Source organism: Diabrotica virgifera, chromosome 1, assembly GCF_917563875.1.
Source record: "Diabrotica virgifera virgifera chromosome 1, PGI_DIABVI_V3a".
NCBI classification, from domain to species: domain Eukaryota; kingdom Metazoa; phylum Arthropoda; class Insecta; order Coleoptera; family Chrysomelidae; genus Diabrotica; species Diabrotica virgifera.
Window position 1 is genome coordinate 218,313,472 of NC_065443.1, and position 23,665 is coordinate 218,337,136.

The 23,665-nt window shown below is 31.7% G+C and overlaps 2 protein-coding genes across 4 annotated transcripts in view; one reads left to right on the plus strand and one right to left on the minus strand.

Moving 5' to 3' along the window:
- The window catches only part of LOC114330024 (guanylate cyclase 32E), a 965,459-nt gene that overhangs the window by 110,139 nt on the left and 831,655 nt on the right, over positions 1-23,665 (plus strand). The window lies entirely within an intron of this gene.
- Positions 1,469-23,665, minus strand: part of LOC114330026 (trypsin-3) — a 95,284-nt gene continuing 73,087 nt past the window's right edge. For 2 of the 3 annotated variants that reach the window (XM_028279322.2, XM_028279321.2), the window contains 2 exons: positions 11,946-12,065; positions 1,469-1,688 (listed from right to left, as the gene is read on the minus strand). In XM_028279322.2, coding sequence (XP_028135123.1) covers positions 1,539-1,688; positions 11,946-12,065 — 270 coding nt within the window. In that variant the 3' untranslated portion in view covers positions 1,469-1,538. The remainder of the gene's footprint in view (positions 1,689-11,945; positions 12,066-23,665) is intronic. The other variant, XM_028279323.2, reaches the window with a different exon arrangement.

Sequence of the window (23,665 nt, forward strand, 5' to 3'; positions counted from 1 at the left end):
TATCGGTTGCGTTCGGTCACAGTGAAGTTATTATAAATATTGACAATTTGAACTGTTAAAATTTTTATTTTATCATTTCTTGTTTAAAAAATAATAAAATTGATAAGATAGCCTCAGTTGAGGAGATAGTATTAATAATAAAGATGTTTTATTCAGTCAATAGTGTGCGAACAATCAGGTAAATAATAACGTGGGCCTAACTTTTACACACATACCTACTGTGGCAAAAGGTATTTTTCAAAATGTTGGAATGTGTTTAAATCCTAGAACAATTTTAGCTTTTGTTTTTAATACAGATTTTAATCCTCTACAAATAGCTTCTCATGACTTTTGTTGTTAAATGATTAGGGAAGCAGGAATTTAACAGTTTAGAATTTTACATTGAGTTACCTAAGGCCAGTTTTACGATTCACCTCCATGATTTTTGAACGTTATTTTTTGTATTTAGATTTAGTACAATTCAATTATCTGTGCTGGCAACAACGCCGTGATTCACGAGCCATTGTGTCCAGTCTGAACACAGGTTTACATTGGAAAAAAAAGTGTACCAGTTTTTTTTGACGCGAAGTGTACTAACCCATTCTTACAGTTAAGTAGTCCTTTAAACAGTTTTCGAATTTAATTGTTGATATAAATTAGAATGACTATTTTATTAAATAAACAAATTTAAGTAATTTTATTTGCCAATAGGTATATTAAAAGTGCCATGCACCACTTGAATCTAACTTCAACCCGTGAGTAATGACCCGTGAGTAACTTTAGCCCGTGAGTAATGAACCATTACTTACGGGTAAAGTAATAGGTGTTATTATCTATTCAAAAACAGCGAATAATGAGCATATTATTAAACGGTCGTAGAAAAAAATTTAAAAATCAAATTGTAATCTAATTAACGTCAAGATAGAGATTAAAATGTATTACGATATACATATAAGTAATCCTTTGTTTTTACCTATAACATAGTTTCCTCACTGACCAGTGGTCAATCCTTAAACAAATTATCTTAAAATTGGTGTACTTATCTCATATAACTGCAAGAAAAAAATACACAAATTAAAAAAGTTATTCTAGAACGAGTAGGTGAAAGGTAGATTTTTTTAAATTTTGCAAATAATTTGTTAATAATAATTTAGAAACGTAATTATTCTCATTTTAAAGACTCGTTTCATTAAATAAGTTTAAACAAAGATGGAACTTAAATAGCATTGTCTATAAGTGTTAAAAAATAACGTTGATATAAAGATTAGTCGGACCATCCGGAGTGGAAACTATAAATTCAAGCGATCTTCTTTGACTGCATCTTCCCTCATCTAATCTTTACCAAAAAACATTGTTTGTAATGGGATTGTCGTTACTGCGTATCATACGTCTTGCCCATCTTAGTCTATTGACCTTTATATATCTCACTAGATTCTCCTTCTTGAATAGAGGCTCTATTGGAGGAGGAGGAGAGCAATTAAATAAAAAATATTTAAACAGTATTTATTATATTAAACAATCAGTAATTGACACAACTTTTAATGGGTACATAAAACAAACTAGACACCCGTTTGATTTTTGATCCACGTACGGAAAAAGGCGACATTGGCATAACCTGCTGGCTCATCACTGTCTATACAGTCGTTATAACCAAAGGACACAATTCCTATTAGAGTACCATCTAGTTCTAAAGGACCTCCTGAATCGCCCTAAAATATATTGATTATAATTAATATTTTCTATTAAACCGTTACAAGACATCTCATAATACGAACGCGACAGTTCGTAACCCTACAAATGGTAACGAACAATTCGTAACGGCGAGAGTTCATATTGGGACACTTTGGAACGGCGACAGTAGTTCGTAATTATACACATCCATAATAGGCATGGATCCCGCGTACCAAAAAAAAGTTTATTAATAGCAAGCTGAAAATTTGTTAATAGCTTAACGGTGTCTAGTCGGGCAAATTTTAATGTACGGGAACACTGGAACAGGGGAAGTTTTAATTGTGGAAAATGTTACAGGTTTCGAACGTCACACTACGAAAACGTCCCATGTATTTTGTCGGACAGTACTTACAATTGTTTTATTACTCTTTCATTAAACTCAACTAAATGCCCAATATACAGGGTGTAACAAAAATACAGGTCATAAATTTAATCACATATTCTGAGACCAAAAATAGTTCGATTGAACCTAACTTACCTTAGTACAAATGTGCACAAAAAAAAGTTACAGCCCTTTGAAGTTACAAAATGAAAATCAATTTTTTCCATCGAAATATATCGAATACTATTAGAGATCTTTAATTGAAAATAGATATGTGGCATTTTTATGGCAGTAGTATCTTAAGAAAAAATTATAGTGAAATTTGGACACCCCATAAAAATTTTATGGGGGTTTTGTTCTTTAAACCCCCCAAACTTTTGTGTACGTTCCAATTTAATTACTATTGTAGTACCGTCAGTTAAACACAATATTTTAAAAACTTTTTTGCCTCTTAGTACTTTTTCGAAAAGTCAGTTTTTATCGAGATATTTTGAATATTTGTCAAATCTACCACATATTTGTATATGGCTAAGTACGATTATGAAGACTTGGTAATAAAATGAAAATTTATTTATGATTTACATTTTTAGGTATATTTTGAACCACATTAAAAAAGAAGTAATATCTCAATAAAAAGTGCCTTCTCGAAAAAATACAAAGAGGCAAAAAAGTTTTAAAAACACTGTGTTTAACTAATGGTACCGCAGTAAAAGTTTAATTGGAACATACACAAACATTTGGGGGGTTTAAAGGAACAAAACCCCCATAAAATTGTTACGTAAACATATCAAAAAAGAAACCGCAACTCGATAAAAACTGTCTTATCGAAAAAATACTAAGAGGCAAAAAAGTTTTAGAAATATTGATTTCAACTAATGGTACCACAATAATAATTAAATTGGAACGTACACAAGTTTGAAAGGTTTAAGGGAACAAAACCCCCATAAAATTTGTATGGAGTGCACCAATTTCACTATAATTCTTTTTTAAGATGTTCCTGCCATAAGAATACCACATGTCCATTTTCAATAAAAAATCTCACACAGTTTTTGATATATTCGAAAAAAATCTATTTTTATTTTGTAACTTCAAAGGGTTGTAAGTATTTTTAATGTGCACATTTGTACTAAGGTAAGTTAGGTTCAATCGATCTATTTTTGGTCCCAGAATATGTGACCTGTATTTTTGTTACACCCTCTATTTGTCGGACAAATTTTTTTTCCTATATTATACAAAGTTTGCTATTGAATAAACTTAAAAACAACCTACTAGTTTTCACAATCATAAACTTATCAGGATTAAATTGTAGTTCCACAATTAAAATCACATTCCACAATTAAAATTTCCCCTGTTCCAGTGTCCGACTAGACACCGTTAAGGCCCATTTATACATACCTGGGCCGTGTCCGTTCCGGGTCAGTGCCGAGTCCGGGTATTTTTAATGCAATATTTACATACAACCGGGTTGTGGCAGTGTGCGTACCGGGCCGAATTAGAAAGGAAATAGCTATTTGTATAACAAGGAAGGAAAGTGCTACTTTTCCTCCCGAGAATGAAGTTTACTGCCCGACGCGTAGCGGAGGGCAGTAATCATTCAAGGGAGGAAAAGGCACTTTACTCCCATGTTATACATATGGTTTTTCCACCTTCCTCAAATTAATAACAAGTCATTTTTCATTTTTACTTAATTTATTTATGTAACTAACCAACAAAATCTATTAAAACTAAAACTAACAAGTAGGTACAATATAACTGTCAACTGTCAAATATAAGTCAAATTATTAATGTAAACATTGATAAATCAAAATAACAACTTACTGTTTTTTACCATTCTGCAAAATACAGGGTGTTTTATAAATTAACGTTAAAATGTATAGATACTTACGTAATAGAAAATAGATATTGTACAGGGCGTCAATAAGTTATATTTCTTGAATAAAATACCATGACGTCACTTTTACTTTTCCTCCCTAGGGAGGAAAAATATTTTCCTCCCTAGGGAGGAAAAGTACAACTTTGCTCCCTACAATCAGGTCCGGAAAAGTATACTTTCGGTAGAGGTAGGTGGAAAACGTTATTACATATCTGTGTAAAAGATAGTTGAAAATATGGCGGCTTGGATAGAAGATCCCACCCTGTTGGCATTACTACTCGATGAAGAGGAAGAGCAAGAGCAGAAAAGGCGAAAGCAAAGAAGATGGAGTGTCCATCCTATATGGAAAAAAAGACAAACTCAAGGAGAATTCAAAATATACAGAGAATTAGTGGACGATGAAACAAAATTCAACGAATATTTTTTAATTTCTAACAAGAAATCGAACATATTATAACTAATAACTAATTAGGCAACATAGAGAAATTGTCACTGTCATTTTGACAAACCTGCGTCAGATTTTCTGTTATCTGTTCTGTTATCTTTATCGATATCTGTTCAGTGCAGTAGTTTTTATTCATTTTAAAAATTCATTATTGTTGTTTCATAGGAAAGTAGTGTTTATTTATAGTTAATTTATTATATTTTTGTGTAATAGAACTAAGTTGTTGGTCTATTTGAAAAAATAGATTGTTGTTAACTGTGAGTTTTAGTTATATATGTAAGTATATTTTACGTAAAAATATTCTAATGCGAATATATAAAGTTAAAGTGCCTTTGGCGCTCTATGAACTCAATAAAATAAGACGGCTCTTGTTTCGCTTCACAACGAAATGATGATTTATTATTATTATTTCGTGCAAATACTTATGTTAACATAAAATTTTCACCCATTTTGGTTTATTTTTATAAATATTTATTTACTATTAACAAAATTGTTTTCTATTACATAGTACTTCTATTTAGCGCGCCTATGAGTTAATGTCACATTCAAGTTATGTCAAACAATTCCGAAGCACTGTTGTCAAAGTGACAACTTACGAAAAATGATATGTTGTGGGATGCAGTCCTGTCACCAGTGGGGTACAACGGCCTCCTTAATTCAGATGGACTTACCCAAGTTTTTTTATGTATTCTGACCCGTAGAACACGAATTGCTTGGGTAACAGTTGATCCGGATGTCGATAAGATTGTTATAAACAAAGAACTTGAGGAATTACATAATAGCGATTTCTCGCAAAACAAAATATTTTTTTGTATTTTCTGGGTTATTCTAAGCAAAAAATGTTCTTACAAGTTTCTTCGTAGGATGCACAGTTTTCGAGTTAAACGCGGTCGAAAAATTGCAATTTTCGAACCCGATAGTGGAGTCAATGAAGGTTTTCACCTCCGATTTCGTTGAACCTCCATTCGATTTTCATGAAAATTGGTAAGTATGTAGAGGATACCTCAAGAAACAAAGGTGACATGGTGCCAACTTGCGCTTTTACCCTGGGGGGGGGATGCCGACCCTTCTCGGGGGTGGAAATTATTTTATTAAAAATAATACCACTAATCGATAGAGGGACAAATTATAAGTAAAGTTTGTTACATAAAGTTATCTCAATAAATCAATAGTTTTTGAGTTATTAAAGATCAAAAGTTTTGATTTTTCCTGAAAAAAATCCATGTTTTAAAGCAGTTTTTCATAAATAACTCAAAAACCATAAGTTTCTTCAAAAAAGTTGTTATTACCAAAATCGAAGATAATATAAAAATAAAATAAGCTCCTTATTCGAAAAATCCTTGATTACATATACAAAGTGAGTTATATGCAATTGAATGTATATTTTTTTTCCGCGGATACTCAAATCTTAGTATTCAAGCTTAAATAACAGGAAAACGATGCACTTTGTTAAATATAGATATAAAACATTTTAATAAAGTACTTAAAGGTAACTATCAAAAAGCTATATAAGAAGTCGATAGCATCAAAATTAAGCAAGTTACGATGGAAATAAGAGGACCCTTTCAGATTTTTTAGGGAAGAATGGAAAATGAAACATGCGTCATTTCCACAAAAATTAAAATTTATAGTAACGCATTTAAAAATTTATTTATTTTAACATGAGTAATAACTTCAACAATTTTGACCGGTTTAGAATGCATATTTTTGAAAAAAATACGATTAAAAAAAATTAGAATTTTTCAAATTTTCGTGAATTTCATTTTCTTTTGATAATAACTCCAAAAATACTCGATATACTTAAAAAATGGTAGAGAACAAAATTTTAGTTTTAACTTTATTTAAGCTTTTTCTTTTTTTAATATTTTTTTACGACAAAAAGTAACCGAGATAGAAACATTTAAAACCTAAATTTTACTGCGAGAACCATGTAACCGGGGCCCTTTCACCTTGTATTTAAAAAAAAAATAAAGGATTTAGAAAATTATGTTTAATACAGTGTTATAGAACTTTTACTTTGTAATGGTTTTTGGATAAATCTCTTATTTCAAAATTTAACGGAGTTATTTTAAAAAAGCCAATAACATTTTCTTTGAAAAAATTTTACAGCGGAGATTTTGTATGTATACAGGTTGTGGGAAGTCCAATTAGTCGTTTGTTGTAGGAGATACGAAAAAAGTTTATCTAGGTGAGATTGGGGCATAGATAATATCAAAAACGTTTAATTTTAGCTAATACAGGGTTGGTCGAAACTGAATGAGTGTTTTCTCAAAGTTTCAGAGTATGAGTTTTCTCAAACGGAGCAGCCTGTAATGCCTGTGATGAACATTGTAATGAAATGCTATTGTATGGCACTTTATTATTTGCCACCCTGCCAGAGAGAACTGAATTTATTTTTGAAATCCCTAACTTTATGTATTTAATTATTTTAAATATTGTAAACGATTAAAAAACAATCAAATTAAATTGAAATGAATAACCAGTGTATATTTTCCACATCTACTTTATATTTAACGTAGCCGGTACCATAACATTGCACAGATTATTATCCCTGTATAGCAACGATATACCATGAATGTGAATTCATACTTGAGAAATGTCCTATATCCAGTCTCACAAAAAAAAAGGGATTCTTCAAACATAATATATATGCAGACAAAATCAGCCAAAGTGATTTGCGATATCTCATTAAAGGCCCTACCAAGCTGGTTTTGTTGAATATAGCATGGAAGCACGACGATACTTTAGTGATAAGCGTATTTTTCATAGTAGCTATAGTATGTTGTTTTATATTATGTATTACCTATATTAAATTAGTTTTAGTATGTTTCGTTTATCTAAAAAAATGTAAAACAAACAAAAATTCTGTTTTTCTTGTAGTTGTTTTTTCGTATAGATATTGTTTTATATTGTAGTAAATTGAATTTAGTTTTAGTATGTTCCGTTTTTTTGTAGAATTATATTTAATTAGATTTGCTTTAATTACTAAAATAAATAAATTTTCAATTATATTTTATGTATTTGTGGAAAAGGAAACCTAGCATTAGCGGCCACATTTATATAACGGCCAATTGTTTTCTATTTTTAGTGGCCGATATTGTCAGGTATTACTGTACCAATAATATTTTATTAAATTATGAAATATTATTTAAATAAAAAATTTATAAACTTGATAAAAGAAGGTTTGTTTAGAATTTACTCCTCTATCTAATTATGGGGTTATTTTTAATAAAATATTGTTCACCCATGAGAAGGAGTAACATCCACCCCCAGGATAAAAGTGCAAGTTGGTACCACATCATTTTTGTTTCTTGAGGTATCCTCTAACTACTTACCAAGTTTCATGAAAATTGATGGAGGTTCAACGAAATCAGGGGTGAAAACCTTCAGTGACTGCCTTTTTGGATATATAAAAGATTAATTTTTTTCGTGATTGTCGATTTGCTAATTTTCTGATTTTTGGTTGCTATAAGGTTTAAAAAATTAATAAAAATTATAAATCATGCATATAAATGTAAAAAAATATTTATTTTACTTAATTAAACGAGATTGCTTGAGACAGAATGCTGAAATCTGCATTTTTATCATTAAAAAAAAGGTGGATTTCACCCCTAAAATGCAGAAAGCGCAACTTGTTGCCATATCACTTTTGTTTTTTTGAAGTATCCTCTAACTAATCAACAATTTTCATGAAAATCGATGAAGGTTCAAAGAAATCGTGGGTGAAAACATTCAGTGACTACACTTTCAGAAATATAGAAGAATAAGGTTTTCGTGATTTTCGACTTGTTAATTTTCGGATTTTTGGTTGCTATAAGGTTTGAAAAATAAAAAAAAATGTAATTCATGCACATAAATATAAAAAACATATTTATTTTTCTTAATTAAACGATATTACTTGCGCCATAATGCGGAAATCTGCATTTTTTACAATTTAAAAGTAGGGGTGTATTACACCCCTAAAATGCAAAAGCGCAAGTTGGTGCTATATATCTTTTATTCCTTGAGGTATCCTTTAACTATTTACCGATTTTCATGAAAATCGATGAAGGTTCAACAAAATAGGAAGTGAAAACTTACAGTGACTGCACTTTCAGAAATCTAAAAAATAATTTTTAAAAAAGGGGTGTATTTCACCCCTAAAATGCAAAAAGCGCAAGTTGGCACTATGTCACCTTTGTTCCTTGAGGTATCCTTTAACCACTCACCAATTTTTATGAAAATCGATGGAGGTTCAACGAAATCTGAGGTAATAACTCATATCCACCATCATTGACTCCACTACGAATATTTTTTAATCTTTTGATTAAAAATGAAAATAACAATTCTGCTTACCGTATTTGAAAGTTTAAGTCAAATTATATGTTTTGATTATTTGCATTGCTAAAAATTAATTTTTTTATTTTTAAACAAAGCTATAAACACATAGTGTTTCCCTTGGACAATACACGCGTTTTAACGCATGCTACGTAGAAATTACCTCGCTTGCACTTGTACCTACTCTACCTACTCGTTCGATTTTAAATGATTGAAAACATTAAACACTATCTGTTTATAACTTTGTTTAACAATAAAAAATAAATTTTTAGCAATGCAAATAATTAAAACCGATATAATTCGACTTATACTTTCAAATGCGGTAAGCAGAATTGCTATTTTCTTTTTTAATCAAAAGATATTCGGGTTCAAAAATCGCCATTTTTCGATTTTTTTAAAGTTCAACCACGTTTATCTCAAAAACTATGCATCCTACGAAAAAACTTGTAAGAACATTTTTGGCTCAGAATGACCCAGACAATACAAAAAAGGTTTTGTTTTGCGAGAAATCGCTGTTTTGTAATTCATCAAGTTCTTTGTTTATATCAATCTTATCGACATCCGGATCAACTGTTACCCAAAAAATTCGTGTTCTACGGGTCAAAATATATAAAAGAACTTGGGTAAGTCCATCTGAATAAAGGAGGCCGTTGTACTCCCCCTGGCGACAGGACTAATGTGGGTTAGACCACTGTTGTTCTTAGCGCCTCAAATATAATCTGGTAATGTAAATAATATGATTTGTTATAATAAACATAATATTATTATTATTGTTAAACTGGTATACCATTATGTTACAGACTTACTTTTACTACTTTAAAGTAATTCGGAATAAAAAATTTAAAAAATCCTTTACCTGTCATATTAACAAGAATATATGTAAAAATTTGTGTGAAATATGTTTAAAAAGAAGTGGTCTTAAAAAAGTAACATTACTTTTAAAATAGAAATATAGTCAAAATACGTCTTTGTATAAATTCAATAATATTAAATTTCTTAAAAAGACAGTTAGATGTTGGCGTTAGGAATACCGTTACGAATATATAAATATAGTTACGAACTGTCATCGTTACAAACTGTCGCTGTTACGAAATGTCGTCGGTACGAATTGTCCGTTACCCTTTTTGTCAGGTTACGATTTGTCGCGTTACGAGGTGTCATGTGATCCTATTAAACACTCTTAAGGGATGAAAAACTCTTTCGGTCCGCAGCTCAACAGAGAAAAATTCCAAGAACTTGTAAACATGATGATAGCCCAGTTTTGATCACAGACATGCCACTTAAAGAAGAGGAAATAAAAGCTGTTCATTTTGAGTCGTATCTATAGTTCGCTTAAATATTCGCTTAGACATGAAACACAAAAATCAAAACCTGCTTAGAAGCTAGAAGCTTAGAAGGGTAACAAAAAGTTTAACGGCAATTATCTATACTAAATAAAGGTATAAAAGAGCCATTTTCTTCAATGGCCACTTCAATGATGACATCAGTCACCAATTCACGGTTGATAACTCTATATTTGACGTGGTGGACAAATTCACATATTTAGGCTCCCCGATCACCAACGAGAAAGTCATGATGGAAGAAATCAATCGAAAGATAATCCTAGCAAACAAATACTATTTTGGACTGAGTAGACATATTATGAGAAGCAGAAACTTAAGTAAAAAAAAAACAAAAATAAGCGTATACAAAACTCTTATACAACCACTGTTGACATATGAATCGAAGCCATGGACCATCTCCAAGGCAGATGAAAGCCTTCTCCTGATATCTGAACGAAGGATCCTGAGAGCAATATTCCGTGGCATCTGTAAAAATGGTGTTGAAAGGAGGAGGTAAAACTACGAGATATGCCACAGATATATCCTCAGCGAATACCTTAAGAAATGGAGACTACAACCACGTACTACAAAAACTGAAGTAACAGCTTTTCATCTCAACAACAAGCTGGCAAACAGAGAAATGCGAGTGTATTTTAATAACAAGCTGTTGAAACACAATAAATACCCGAAATACCTTGGGGTTACTCTAGACAAAACGCTCACATTCAGAGAACACCTGACGAAAACAGCAGCAAAATAGGGGGTCCACAGCATCAACTTTAAGATCCTCTGCTCTTGGCCTGATATATTTGGTGGCAGAATACTGTACACCAGTGTGGCTAAATAGCAGGCACACCCACCTGGTCGATACCCAACTAAACCCTTCTTTGCGTGTGATAACAGCCACAATTAAGCCCACTCCTACAATGTGGCTACCTACCCTTAGTAATATAGCACCACCCAACCTACGCCGCGAACATGCATTGGTTGAAGAATACAAATAACAAAATAATGGACAGTCGCCAGCTTCTAGTCCACAACGACATCCCCGATATTATTGGAAACCGTCTCCGATCCAGGTTACCCCCTTTACAATTTGCTCAAGCGTTGCAGCAATCCAACTTTGACATAAATACCCGATGGAGAGAAGATTGGGAAAGTAAGACAGATCCGCATTACCATAGTCTACCGGACATCATAGGAAAACCTAGCGAATTTGAACGTCCTCGTAAGATTTGGGCAGCCCTTAATCGAATTAGAACAAACTGTGGAAGATGCGCCAACTCCTTCTACAGAAGGGGTAAACTTCCCTCGCCTTTTTGTGACTGTTACTGAGGCGCTGCAAGACAGATCATCAGTCACATTGTTCAGGACTGCCCACGCAGAGCATACACAGGCGACCCTATAGACTTTGTAATGGCAACCGAAGGGTCAATGGAATATATAAAAAAACTGGACATCTGTTTGTGATGCATTGTATAATGCATAAATCTAAATATATTCTGAGATGTACTTAAGCCATACGCTAAATAAATAAAACCACAGATATTTGGTGGTAAAGACGTAGTATCTCCTATAAAAATAGGAATAATGAAAAATTGGAATATAAATGGTGATAATGCTATTTTTAACCATTATTGAAGATGGTTGAATGGCTAGTGAGATGCAGTTGATGCGATGAAGTAAGGATAGCAATAAATTAATACTCCGAATCGTAGCCTATGGTAGATGGCTTTTATATAAAAAACGAAAACAACACATTTCCCTAACTTATGCGGACACACCAACAAAAAGTTATTTACATTCGAAAATATAGAGCCAGAAACATAGTTCAATAATGCTACATTCCTATAGAAAGGACCTGAAACATTCCATAAATAATTAAAACGAATGTAATGTAATGGTTTAGTTTTAACTAAAGACTTTTGAATTATTCAATGAGTATATTAAATTTACCGAGCAAGTTGCTAATGTTCTACCTCCAGCACAAAATTTTTCCTCACTAGTACATACATTGTCGTCATGTGCAGCGGTAACTTTAGCTTCTTTCAAAATAGTCGATGCCGAACCAGTTGGCTGAAAATGTTATCTAAATTATACAGGGTGTTTCATTGGTAAAGTAACATACGTTAACTGTAGAAAGAGGATACTTAGGCGGTCTCAAAAATACCATACTTAATGGATCTTACTCCATTAATAACAAAGATACTGGGTGTTTTATCTATTTTGCCATTTTCTTAATTGGTTCATAACTTTTTGACCACACTGTATATTTATTTTATACTTGGCACGCAAATATTATTTAAGGCGTAGAATAAATTAATTTATTTACAATTGTAAAAAATCCATGTCCGGCTTAAAAGGTATTGGAAAAATATTCCGACCCCAAAACAACACCCTGTACATTAATTTTTTTTAAAATGGATTTTTCAGTTGAAAAGAGGATAGAAAATTAAATTCAGTGCTATACTTTGAATTTTCGGCAAAATGATTTTTCTGGTGAAATTTGGAATTGAATTCTGAAATTAAGTGAATTGCGAGAGCTCTAAGTAGAAAAAAATTGAAATACAGCTTACAACTTGTCAACAACACATTTTATATTTAACACGCGAATATTCTTTTAGATGTCCAGTCAATTAATTTAATTACAATTATAAAAAATCCAGGTCCGGATTAAAAAATATTGTATAAATGTTCCAACCCAAAAAAACACCTTGTATATTAATTTTTTTTAAAATAGATTTTGCATTTGAAAGGAGGATGAAAAACAAAATTAGTGGTATACTTTGAATTTTCGGCAAAATGATTTTTCTGGTAAAAATTTGAATTTGAATTCTGAAATTATGTGAATTGCGAAGCTCAAAGTAAAATAAATTAAAATATGACTTAATTTTAAATTAATACCATTATTTAATCTAAATTGGTAAAATATTCATTTGCACATATAAAAATAATTTTTGGTGACCCCCTCTGTGGCTCAGTGGTAAGAGCGCCTACCTTTGGATAGAAAGGTCCGAATGGTCGTGAGTTCGAATCTCACCAGGGTCAAACATTTTTCGTTTATTATAAAATAATAAATGAAAATAGTTTCTGTCCTTGTGGGATCGGTACTCACCGGAGGGACCGCAGACGTTCGGATACGATTAGCGTCTCTTTGCAAAGACAATGACGTCGACTTGGCAATGTAACAAGACACTTACTCAACACACACAGTACACAGTACACAGTACACAGTATACATGAGGCTAGGTACCTAACTACAAAAATTTACCGTACCTACGTATAAAAAAAATAATTTTTGATGGTGGTAATTTTGAATAAGTACTTTAGTTTTGAATAGTGATTAGAGTTGAACAAGTTTGACTTGAATGTTTGAACTTGACTTGAGTTTGACTTAATTTCAAGTCAAACTCAAGTCAATCCTCTAACAAATAATTCAAGTCAATTCCAACTGGTCAATCGTACAGGTTTGAAAATTCAAACTGTTTGTCAAGCTAGTTTGAAAGAGTTTGAAAAATAATTTATTTCGTAGATATATTTTTTTGTTGGGATAAACATGTCAGTTGCCAATTAAGATAAGAAATTTAATAATACGTTGAGTGCCATATAAATCATCCTTTAGTTCCAATAATTTTAGTATCTATTTGTTTCCCTCTACTCATTTTTAAAAATTATGTACAATAGAATACTGACACTTTCACAGTAAACTATTTTTCCACCTACCTCTACCGAAAGTATACTTTTCCGGATCTGATTGTAGGGAGCAAAGTTGTACTTTTCCTCCCTAGGGAGGAAAATAAAAGTGACATCATGGTATTTCATTCATGAAATATAACTTACTGACGCCCTGTACAATATCTATTTTCTATTACGTAAGTATCTATACATTTTAACGTTTATTTGTAAAACATTCTGTATTTTGCACAATGGTAAAAAACAGTAAATTGTTATTTTGATTTAACAATGTTTACATTAATAATTTAACTTATATTTGACAGTTGACAGTTATATTGTACCTACTTGTTAGTTTTAGTTTAAACAAATTTTGTTGGTTAGTTACATAAATAAATTAAGTAAAAATGAAAAATGACTTCTTATTAATTTGAGGAAGGTGGAAAAACCATATGTATAACATGGGAGTAAAGTGCCTTTCCCTCCCGTGAATGATTACTGCATAGTAATATGGCTACTGCATAAGTAAACTTCATTCTCGGGAGGAAAAGTAGCACTTTCCTCCCTTGTTATAGAAATAGCTATTAAGCACGCACAACAAAATTAAATAAAAAAATACTAAATTAACAGTTTTTGGTTTAAATGGGATCTAGCTATTTTTATAATTTTCTGCTTTTATAATCGATAACAATAAACAGCGGCACCGTCTTCAAAGACAGAACGAAAGTCATAAAAAAATGTTTAGGAAAGTTCAAAAGGAAGAAAACAAAGAACCTCAAAAATCTGTTTTCGTACCAAACCCTTTTTAAGCATGTTAATTCCTAGAAATTTTATGGTCAAATTTGGATTATCTACATTTTTTCAATACAAACGCCCCAGAATCTCATAACATGTGGTGTGAACTATAGTGGCATAGTCAAGCTGCGTAAAGTGAAAGCGGAAGGTACTAACAGTATACGTTGACTTGTAATCTTAATACAAAGCAGACTTTTGAAATTAAAAGTTGTACTGTTGGAATAAAATCAATATTTATACATAAAAAACAGGCTATTGACTTATATTCTTAGTACAGAAATAATTAATAAACATTCAAAATTCAAAATATAGAAGAATCCCGAAGGCCGTTATTAGACTAGGTAACTGGTGACGCAACTGGTGACGCAACTGGTTGCGCAACTGATGTCACAACTAGTGGCTCCACCACATTAAAGCACACAAAATATTATGGGCAACTGGTGGCCGATAATGGTAACTGGTGGCGCAACCAGTTACCGTAGTCTAATAGGTCTCATTTACTTAACTGCCCCGTGACGTAATGAGTCACTGGTGGAGCAACTTGGTGGCGTCACCAGTTGCCTCGTATAATACTGGCCTAAAGGTCCATTTTATGACTTATACCATACTCTTAGTACATAGCACGTTAGATATAATATAGGGATTTTATATAGATTATTTGTATTTTCCAATTTAATTATATATAATAAATTACTTTTAATGGGAAATAAGCCATAATTTTACCAAAAAAATAATTTTATTAACGTAGTATTTTGTATTTTGACAACGAAACCCGATTTGGGCTTTGAAACGTTAATAAAATCATTTTTTTGGTAATTTTTTTTTATTTAATCTCGTCCGAACCACTGGGGTTATAAACGACAACAATCGAAAATACATTAATAAAAATAAACAGTTATTACAATATTAAGTACATACATATGAACTAACAAAAAGGAAACCTGGAAAATTTGTGGTACCTTTATTCCTATATAAATGTCCTTTATTCTTATATCCGTTAAAAACTTGATGATGTTGTTGATATTTTTATCGTCTCCAAGAAGCTCAGATATGTCTCTGGGAAGGTTAAATTTACTTCTCGTTTGCTGGTATTTTTGACAGTAGGATAATATATGTTTAATTGTTACATTTGTTTGACACTGCTGGCAGAATGGAGGATTGTCTCTAGTTATTTTGTAGAGATGTGTATGACGGGTGTGACCAAGTCGGAGCCGAGTGAAGATAACTTGTTTTTTCCTAGGTAGAGAAAAGGCCTGTTTTTGTACAGCGTTGCCTTTAATTTGTTTTAATTTTTCGGAACACTGCGACCACTTGTTTTGCTACGCACAACTAACTACGTTTTTAAGACATAATTTCACATCCCCTGGCACAATTTTATTTAGATGAACTTGATCACTTGTTGCTGCTTCGTGAGCTAGGCGGTCCACAACCTCGTTACCGTGTACTCCAATAAGGGATGGAACCCAGATTAATGCCACGTGTTTGTTTTCCTTTGCAGCATGTTGAAGTTCTTGATAAATGTCTTTAAGAATAGGGTTGCTTTTGGTAAAATTGTAGCTTATTTCCTATTAAAAGTAATTTATTATAAAAATGCCACAAGAAAATAGCTTCAGAACAACACTAATTATACATAAACACAACATTTTCACTTTAAAAAAATTCCATAATTTTTTTTACCGAAACTTCAAAATTAATCTGTACATTAATGGGGACAAAAATGTTATTCTGGCCAAACGCTTAGTTTAGCATAAACAGGCCAAAGACGGTTAGTCGGCGCTTAAGTAGTCTACAATTGCCAAACTGTTATGAATGGCAGTTATGAATATATGGCAATTATGAATGGCAGTTATGAATATAGTCTTGTTATGCAAAACTAAAAACCATTAATAGACAAAATGTCGCTTGGTTTATTTTTGTTTTTCTTAGTAACCGTTAACGTGACAATAACAGGGATTTTTCCAAGATAGTTTTAGCTATGCGTCACCAGCAGAATCCGCTGTTATCTCGATTTTAAAGAAATGGCGCTTGGTCGAGTATGCATAACGCCGTCCTTTTAAAGAATTAGTTCACTGTTTGTGATTTTGTAACGCTGTTTTTTATTCTTAGATAATAGAAATATAGTCCGTCCGCTATAACTTTTCCCATGCGGTACGATTCATTTTCAATCAAATTAAGTCAAAACATAAATTGAAACGAACGTCGATGTGTACATATATTTTGTATACTGTATACTATATACTACACACATCGGCGTACGTTTCACTTTCTGTTTTGACTTAATTTGATTGAAAATGAATCGTACCGCATGGAAAAGTTATAGCGGACGCACTATATGTAAAGTATGCACTTTGCAATTTTCATTGTTTTGTAATCACCTGCCCCAACATCAAATAAATCAGTATATTTATTTTTCTTAATTAATACTGCTTCTACTACAGATTGTTTCTCTTAATTTTTGCAGTGGGAATACCTTTTGCAGTGGGAAAGCCACACACTTCAAAACGAACGTAATAAAAAAGCCAAACATGGACGTCTAAATATGAACTACAAAACTAATTTGCGGAGTAGCAGAGTACAGATTCAGACCTATCCAAATAAGTCACAACAAAATCCGTACGCTCTCAATTAGAATTGGAAATAAACACGTTGCTAATATGATATTCAAACTTCAAAGTGTTTGAAGAAGTTTGATTTCAAGTCAAACCTAAAGATATCGAAATCAAGTCAAGTTAAACTTTTTTACAAAAAAAGTTTGATTTTCAAGTCAAGTCAAGTTTGTTGAATAAAATCAAACTAGTTTGACTTGATGCATCTCTAATAGTGATTATGCTGCAGATTTTCGCTGTTTTGTTATAATTGTTAGCTATTTTGTTGATTAAAGTGATGTATTCTTTATTGACCCTTTATTATTTATTCATTATTTAAAGATGAATATTCGTCAAAAACTATTTTTCACACATAATAAAAAAGACACCAAAATATTAACATTTTACCAATTTAGATTAAATAATGGTATTAATTAAAATTAAGTCACATTTTAATTTTTTCTACAAGAGCTCTCGCAATTGACATAATTTCAGAATTCAAATTCAAAATTTTACTAGAAAAATCATTTTGTCGAAAATTCAAAGTATACCACTAATTTTGTTTTCCATCCTCTTTTCAAATGGGAAATCCATTTTTAAGAAAATTAATATACAAGGTGTTTTTTGGGTCGGAATATTTACACAATATTTTTTAAACAGGACCTGGATTTTTTATAATTGTAAATAAATTAATTGATTGGACACCTAAAAGAATATTCGCGTGTTAAATATAAAATCAATATACAGTGAGGTTGACAAGTTGTAAGCTGTATTTCAATTTTTTTTCTACTGAGAGCTCTCGCAATTCACTTAATTTCCGGATTCAAATTTAAAATTTCACCAGAAAAATCATTTTGCCGAAAATTCAAATTATACCACTGAATTTATTTCTTCATCCTCTTTTCAACTGAAAAATCCATTTTAAAAAAATTTAATATACAGGGTGTTGGGGTCGGAATATTTTTCCAATATTTTTTAATCCGGATCTGGATTTTTTACAATTGTAAACAAATTAGTTAATTGTACACCTTAAATGATATTTGCGTGCCAAATATAAAATAAATATACAGTGTGGTTAAAAAGTTATGAACCAATTAATAAAAATGGCAAAATAGATAAAACACCCAGTATCTTTGTTATTAATGGAGTAAGATCCATTAAGTATGGTATTTTTGAGATCGCCTAAGTGTCCTCTTTCTACAGTTAACGTATGTTACTTTCCCAATGAAACACCCTGTATGATACCTACGAAAAAATCGTGATTGATAAATATTGTGGAATTTGCATGCAAATGTTAAAGGTTAACGGTGTGAGCAACCACGAACCTTTAACAAATTATTTTGTTGCATTTTTCGGGTAGATCTGTTACAAATGAAGAGTTTAGGGGAAAACAAGGAATATCACTTTTTCATGAATTTTGGCTTTTCTCGGCATGTGCTAGCAAACACTGAGGACTATCGACTTTCCTATCGATTTAGGACAATAACGGAAAGGTCAGTACACATTTTCTAAAAATTTGTACAATCCGACAGGTGAGTGCTAGCGGGTTGCGCGTAGAACAAATTGAAAAGTGGAAGGGATTGCCCATTTCTATTGCTGTCGGCTAGGAGTTCACATCGTAGTGAATAAAATATACTAACGTAATTTTCAGATCCCAACTAAATTTTTGATACAGTAACCACGTCTTTGTGACATCCGCGATTAAGGTCATCCGCCAGCTCTCGCTTGTCGGATTGTATACAGTCAAACCATGCGCCACAAAACAAAAACAAGGAGCCGGTAATGCCGCGATTATTTCGTTTTTTATGTAGTAAACGGGTTTATGCTTTACAGTGAGAACACTTTGATAGTTTACCATATGAATAAGAATTGCTAGAATAATAATTGTTTTTAACAATAATTAAACCTTTAATTGTGTTTATCTCAATATGTATAAAATGTGACATTCCTTGTTTTTCTACTGCACCCTTCAAATAGTTTTTAATCCATTTTAAAGTCATAAAATCAGTTCTTAATAGTACTATTTTGAAAATTTATCCAAAAAGAAATGGTTAAATTTGTGTACTGAAAAATTATTGGCAAATATTTTTCTTAGCTTTATGGAAGAAAATTTAGCAGGTCAAGGTGCACATTGCAGGCCACATTGGACCCGCAATACTGGTCTAAAACAGCTGGACCGCTTTTTGTCCGTCGATGATTCCAACGGACTTGCACATTTGATCTTTAGCATCTACAACCATTGGAAGTTTTCGATGGAAACTCGTTTACATTAATTGGTTCATAACTTTTTAACCACACTGTATATTTATTTTATATTTGGCACGCAAATATCATTTAAGGTGTACAATTAACTAATTTGTTTACAATTGTAAAAAATCCAGATCCGGATTAAAAAATATTGGAAAAATATTCCGACCCCAACACCCTGTATATTAAATTTTTTTAAAATGGATTTTTCAGTTGAAAAGAGGATGAAGAAATAAATTCAGTGGTATAATTTGAATTTTCGGCAAAATGATTTTTCTGGTGAAATTTTAAATTTGAATCCGGAAATTAAGTGAATTGCGAGAGCTCTCAGTAGAAAAAAAATTGAAATACAGCTTACAACTTGTCAACCTCACTGTATATTGATTTTATATTTAACACGCGAATATTCTTTTAGGTGTCCAATCAATTAATTTATTTACAATTATAAAAAATCCAGGTCCTGTTTAAAAAATATTGTGTAAATATTCCGACCCAAAAAACACCTTGTATATTAATTTTCTTTAAAATGGATTTCCCATTTGAAAAGAGGATGGAAAACAAAATTAGTGGTATACTTTGAATTTTCGACAAAATGATTTTTCTAGTAAAATTTTGAATTTGAATTCTGAAATTATGTCAATTGCGAGAGCTCTTGTAGAAAAAATTAAAATGTGACTTAATTTTAATTAATACCATTATTTAATCTAAATTGGTAAAATGTTAATATTTTGGTGTCTTTTTTATTATGTGTGAAAAATAGTTTTTGACGAATATTCATCTTTAAATAATGAATAAATAATAAAGGGTCAATAAAGAATACATCACTTTAATCAACAAAATAGCTAACAATTATAACAAAACAGCGAAAATCTGCAGCATAATCACTATTAGAGATGCATCAAGTCAAACTAGTTTGATTTTATTCAACAAACTTGACTTGACTTGAAAATCAAACTTTTTTTGTAAAAAAGTTTAACTTGACTTGATTTCGATATCTTTAGGTTTGACTTGAAATCAAACTTCTTCAAACACTTTGAAGTTTGAATATCATATTAGCAACGTGTTTATTTCCAATTCTAATTGAGAGCGTACGGATTTTGTTGTGACTTATTTGGATAGGTCTGAATCTGTACTCTGCTACTCCGCAAATTAGTTTTGTAGTTCATATTTAGACGTCCATGTTTGGCTTTTTTATTACGTTCGTTTTGAAGTGTGTGGCTTTCCCACTGCAAAAGGTATTCCCACTGCAAAAATTAAGAGAAACAATCTGTAGTAGAAGCAGTATTAATTAAGAAAAATAAATATACTGATTTATTTGATGTTGGGGCAGGTGATTACAAAACAATGAAAATTGCAAAGTGCATACTTTACATATAGTGCGTCCGCTATAACTTTTCCATGCGGTACGATTCATTTTCAATCAAATTAAGTCAAAACAGAAAGTGAAACGTACGCCGATGTGTGTAGTATATAGTATACAGTATACAAAATATATGTACACATCGACGTTCGTTTCAATTTATGTTTTGACTTAATTTGATTGAAAATGAATCGTACCGCATGGGAAAAGTTATAGCGGACGGACTATATTTCTATTATCTAAGAATAAAAAACAGCGTTACAAAATCACAAACAGTGAACTAATTCTTTAAAAGGACGGCGTTATGCATACTCGACCAAGCGCCATTTCTTTAAAATCGAGATAACAGCGGATTCTGCTGGTGACGCATAGCTAAAACTATCTTGGAAAAATCCCTGTTATTGTCACGTTAACGGTTACTAAGAAAAACAAAAATAAACCAAGCGACATTTTGTCTATTAATGGTTTTTAGTTTTGCATAACAAGACTATATTCATAACTGCCATTCATAATTGCCATATATTCATAACTGCCATTCATAACAGTTTGGCAATTGTAGACTACTTAAGCGCCGACTAACCGTCTTTGGCCTGTTTATGCTAAACTAAGCGTTTGGCCAGAATAACATTTTTGTCCCCATTAATGTACAGATTAATTTTGAAGTTTCGGTAAAAAAAATTATGGAATTTTTTTAAAGTGAAAATGTTGTGTTTATGTATAATTAGTGTTGTTCTGAAGCTATTTTCTTGTGGCATTTTTATAATAAATTACTTTTAATAGGAAATAAGCTACAATTTTTACAATTGTAAACAAATTAGTTAATTGTACATCTTAAATGATATTTGCGTGCCAAATATAAAATAAATATACAGTGTGGTTAAAAAGTTATGAACCAATTAATAAAAATGGCAAAATAGATAAAACACCCAGTATCTTTGTTATTAATGGAGTAAGATCCATTAAGTATGGTATTTTTGAGATCGCCTAAGTGTCCTCTTTCTACAGTTAACGTATGTTACTTTCCCAATGAAACACCCTGTATGATACCTACGAAAAAATCGTGATTGATAAATATTGTGGAATTTGCAAGCAAATGTTAAAGGTTAACGGTGTGAGCAACCACGAACCTTTAACAAATTATTTTGTTGCATTTTTCGGGTAGATCTGTTACAAATGAAGAGTTTAGGGGAAAACAAGGAATATCACTTTTTCATGAATTTTGGCTTTTCTCGGCATGTGCTAGCAAACACTGAGGACTATCGACTTTCCTATCGATTTAGGACAATAACGGAAAGGTCAGTACACATTTTCTAAAAATTTGTACAATCCGACAGGTGAGTGCTAGCGGGTTGCGCGTAGAACAAATTGAAAAGTGGAAGGGATTGCCCATTTCTATTGCTGTCGGCTAGGAGTTCACATCGTAGTGAATAAAATATACTAACGTAATTTTCAGATCCCAACTAAATTTTTGATACAGTAACCACGTCTTTGTGACATCCGCGATTAAGGTCATCCGCCAGCTCTCGCTTGTCGGATTGTATACAGTCAAACCATGCGCCACAAAACAAAAACAAGGAGCCGGTAATGCCGCGATTATTTCGTTTTTTATGTAGTAAACGGGTTTATGCTTTACAGTGAGAACACTTTGATAGTTTACCATATGAATAAGAATTGCTAGAATAATAATTGTTTTTAACAATAATTAAACCTTTAATTGTGTTTATCTCAATATGTATAAAATGTGACATTCCTTGTTTTTCTACTGCACCCTTCAAATAGTTTTTAATCCATTTTAAAGTCATAAAATCAGTTCTTAATAGTACTATTTTGAAAATTTATCCAAAAAGAAATGGTTAAATTTGTGTACTGAAAAATTATTGGCAAATATTTTTCTTAGCTTTATGGAAGAAAATTTAGCAGGTCAAGGTGCACATTGCAGGCCACATTGGACCCGCAATACTGGTCTAAAACAGCTGGACCGCTTTTTGTCCGTCGATGATTCCAACGGACTTGCACATTTGATCTTTAGCATCTACAACCATTGGAAGTTTTCGATGTAAACGAGTTTCCATCTTTCGGGTATGGAAAACTATTTATTAGTACGTTCTTTAAAGGTAAAGTATTGCAAAAGCTCTAAATTTTAAAGAACCGCTTGGATTGACATGAAATTTGGCATACACTAGTAAGTCAAAGAAAAAAAGTGATATTGTGCCGATGTGTGCTTTTGCCCTAGGGCTGGGTTTCACCAACTCTCGGGGGTGAAAAAATATATGTCCAAAATAATTCCGGAAATGGATAAACTGACTAAGTCTAAGCAACTTTTGTTCTATAGAGTTTTTTCACCAAGTCAATTCTTTTCGAGTTATTTGCGAGTGAACATGTTCATTTTTCAACAAAATAACCACGTTTTTAGACGGTTTTTCGCAAATAACTCAAAAAGTAAGTATTTTGTCAAAAAAAAAACATTCTTAGCAAAAATATATCCTGTTAAAAAGGGAAAAAGTTACTAGCTAACGAAAATATCCAAATCGAATATTTTAACGTGATAAAACCAAAAAATGAAGCACTTTTTGGGGAAAACTCATACAACTTTTCTAAAGTATTTAAAAAAGCTTTATTTGTGTTTTATAAAAAAAAAACTATAGCATCAAAAGGAAACAAGTTACGCTCAAAATAAAGTTGGTCCCTTTTCTTTGGTAAAAAAATCAGGAAAATCGCCCCCTAATTAGCATCCCGCATGAACTTAATCGTTACCATTTCACAAGTTTCTTTACTCGTGTATGTATTGTTTATATGATTGTGAGTTTCATTGGTTCAAAGTCTTTATTTTTGAAAGGGCTGCAGTTTAAAGGCTTGAACGATTCACCAATCACGAGTGTATGCAAATTTAGAAACAACAAATCTTAACCAATTTGTGTCTTACAGAAAAACAAAAAAATACAAAATTTTGTTGTTGTTTGAGATTTTTGTTTTCTCCAACAATTTTTAACTAATTTTGAAAAAAGCATTTTTTTTGA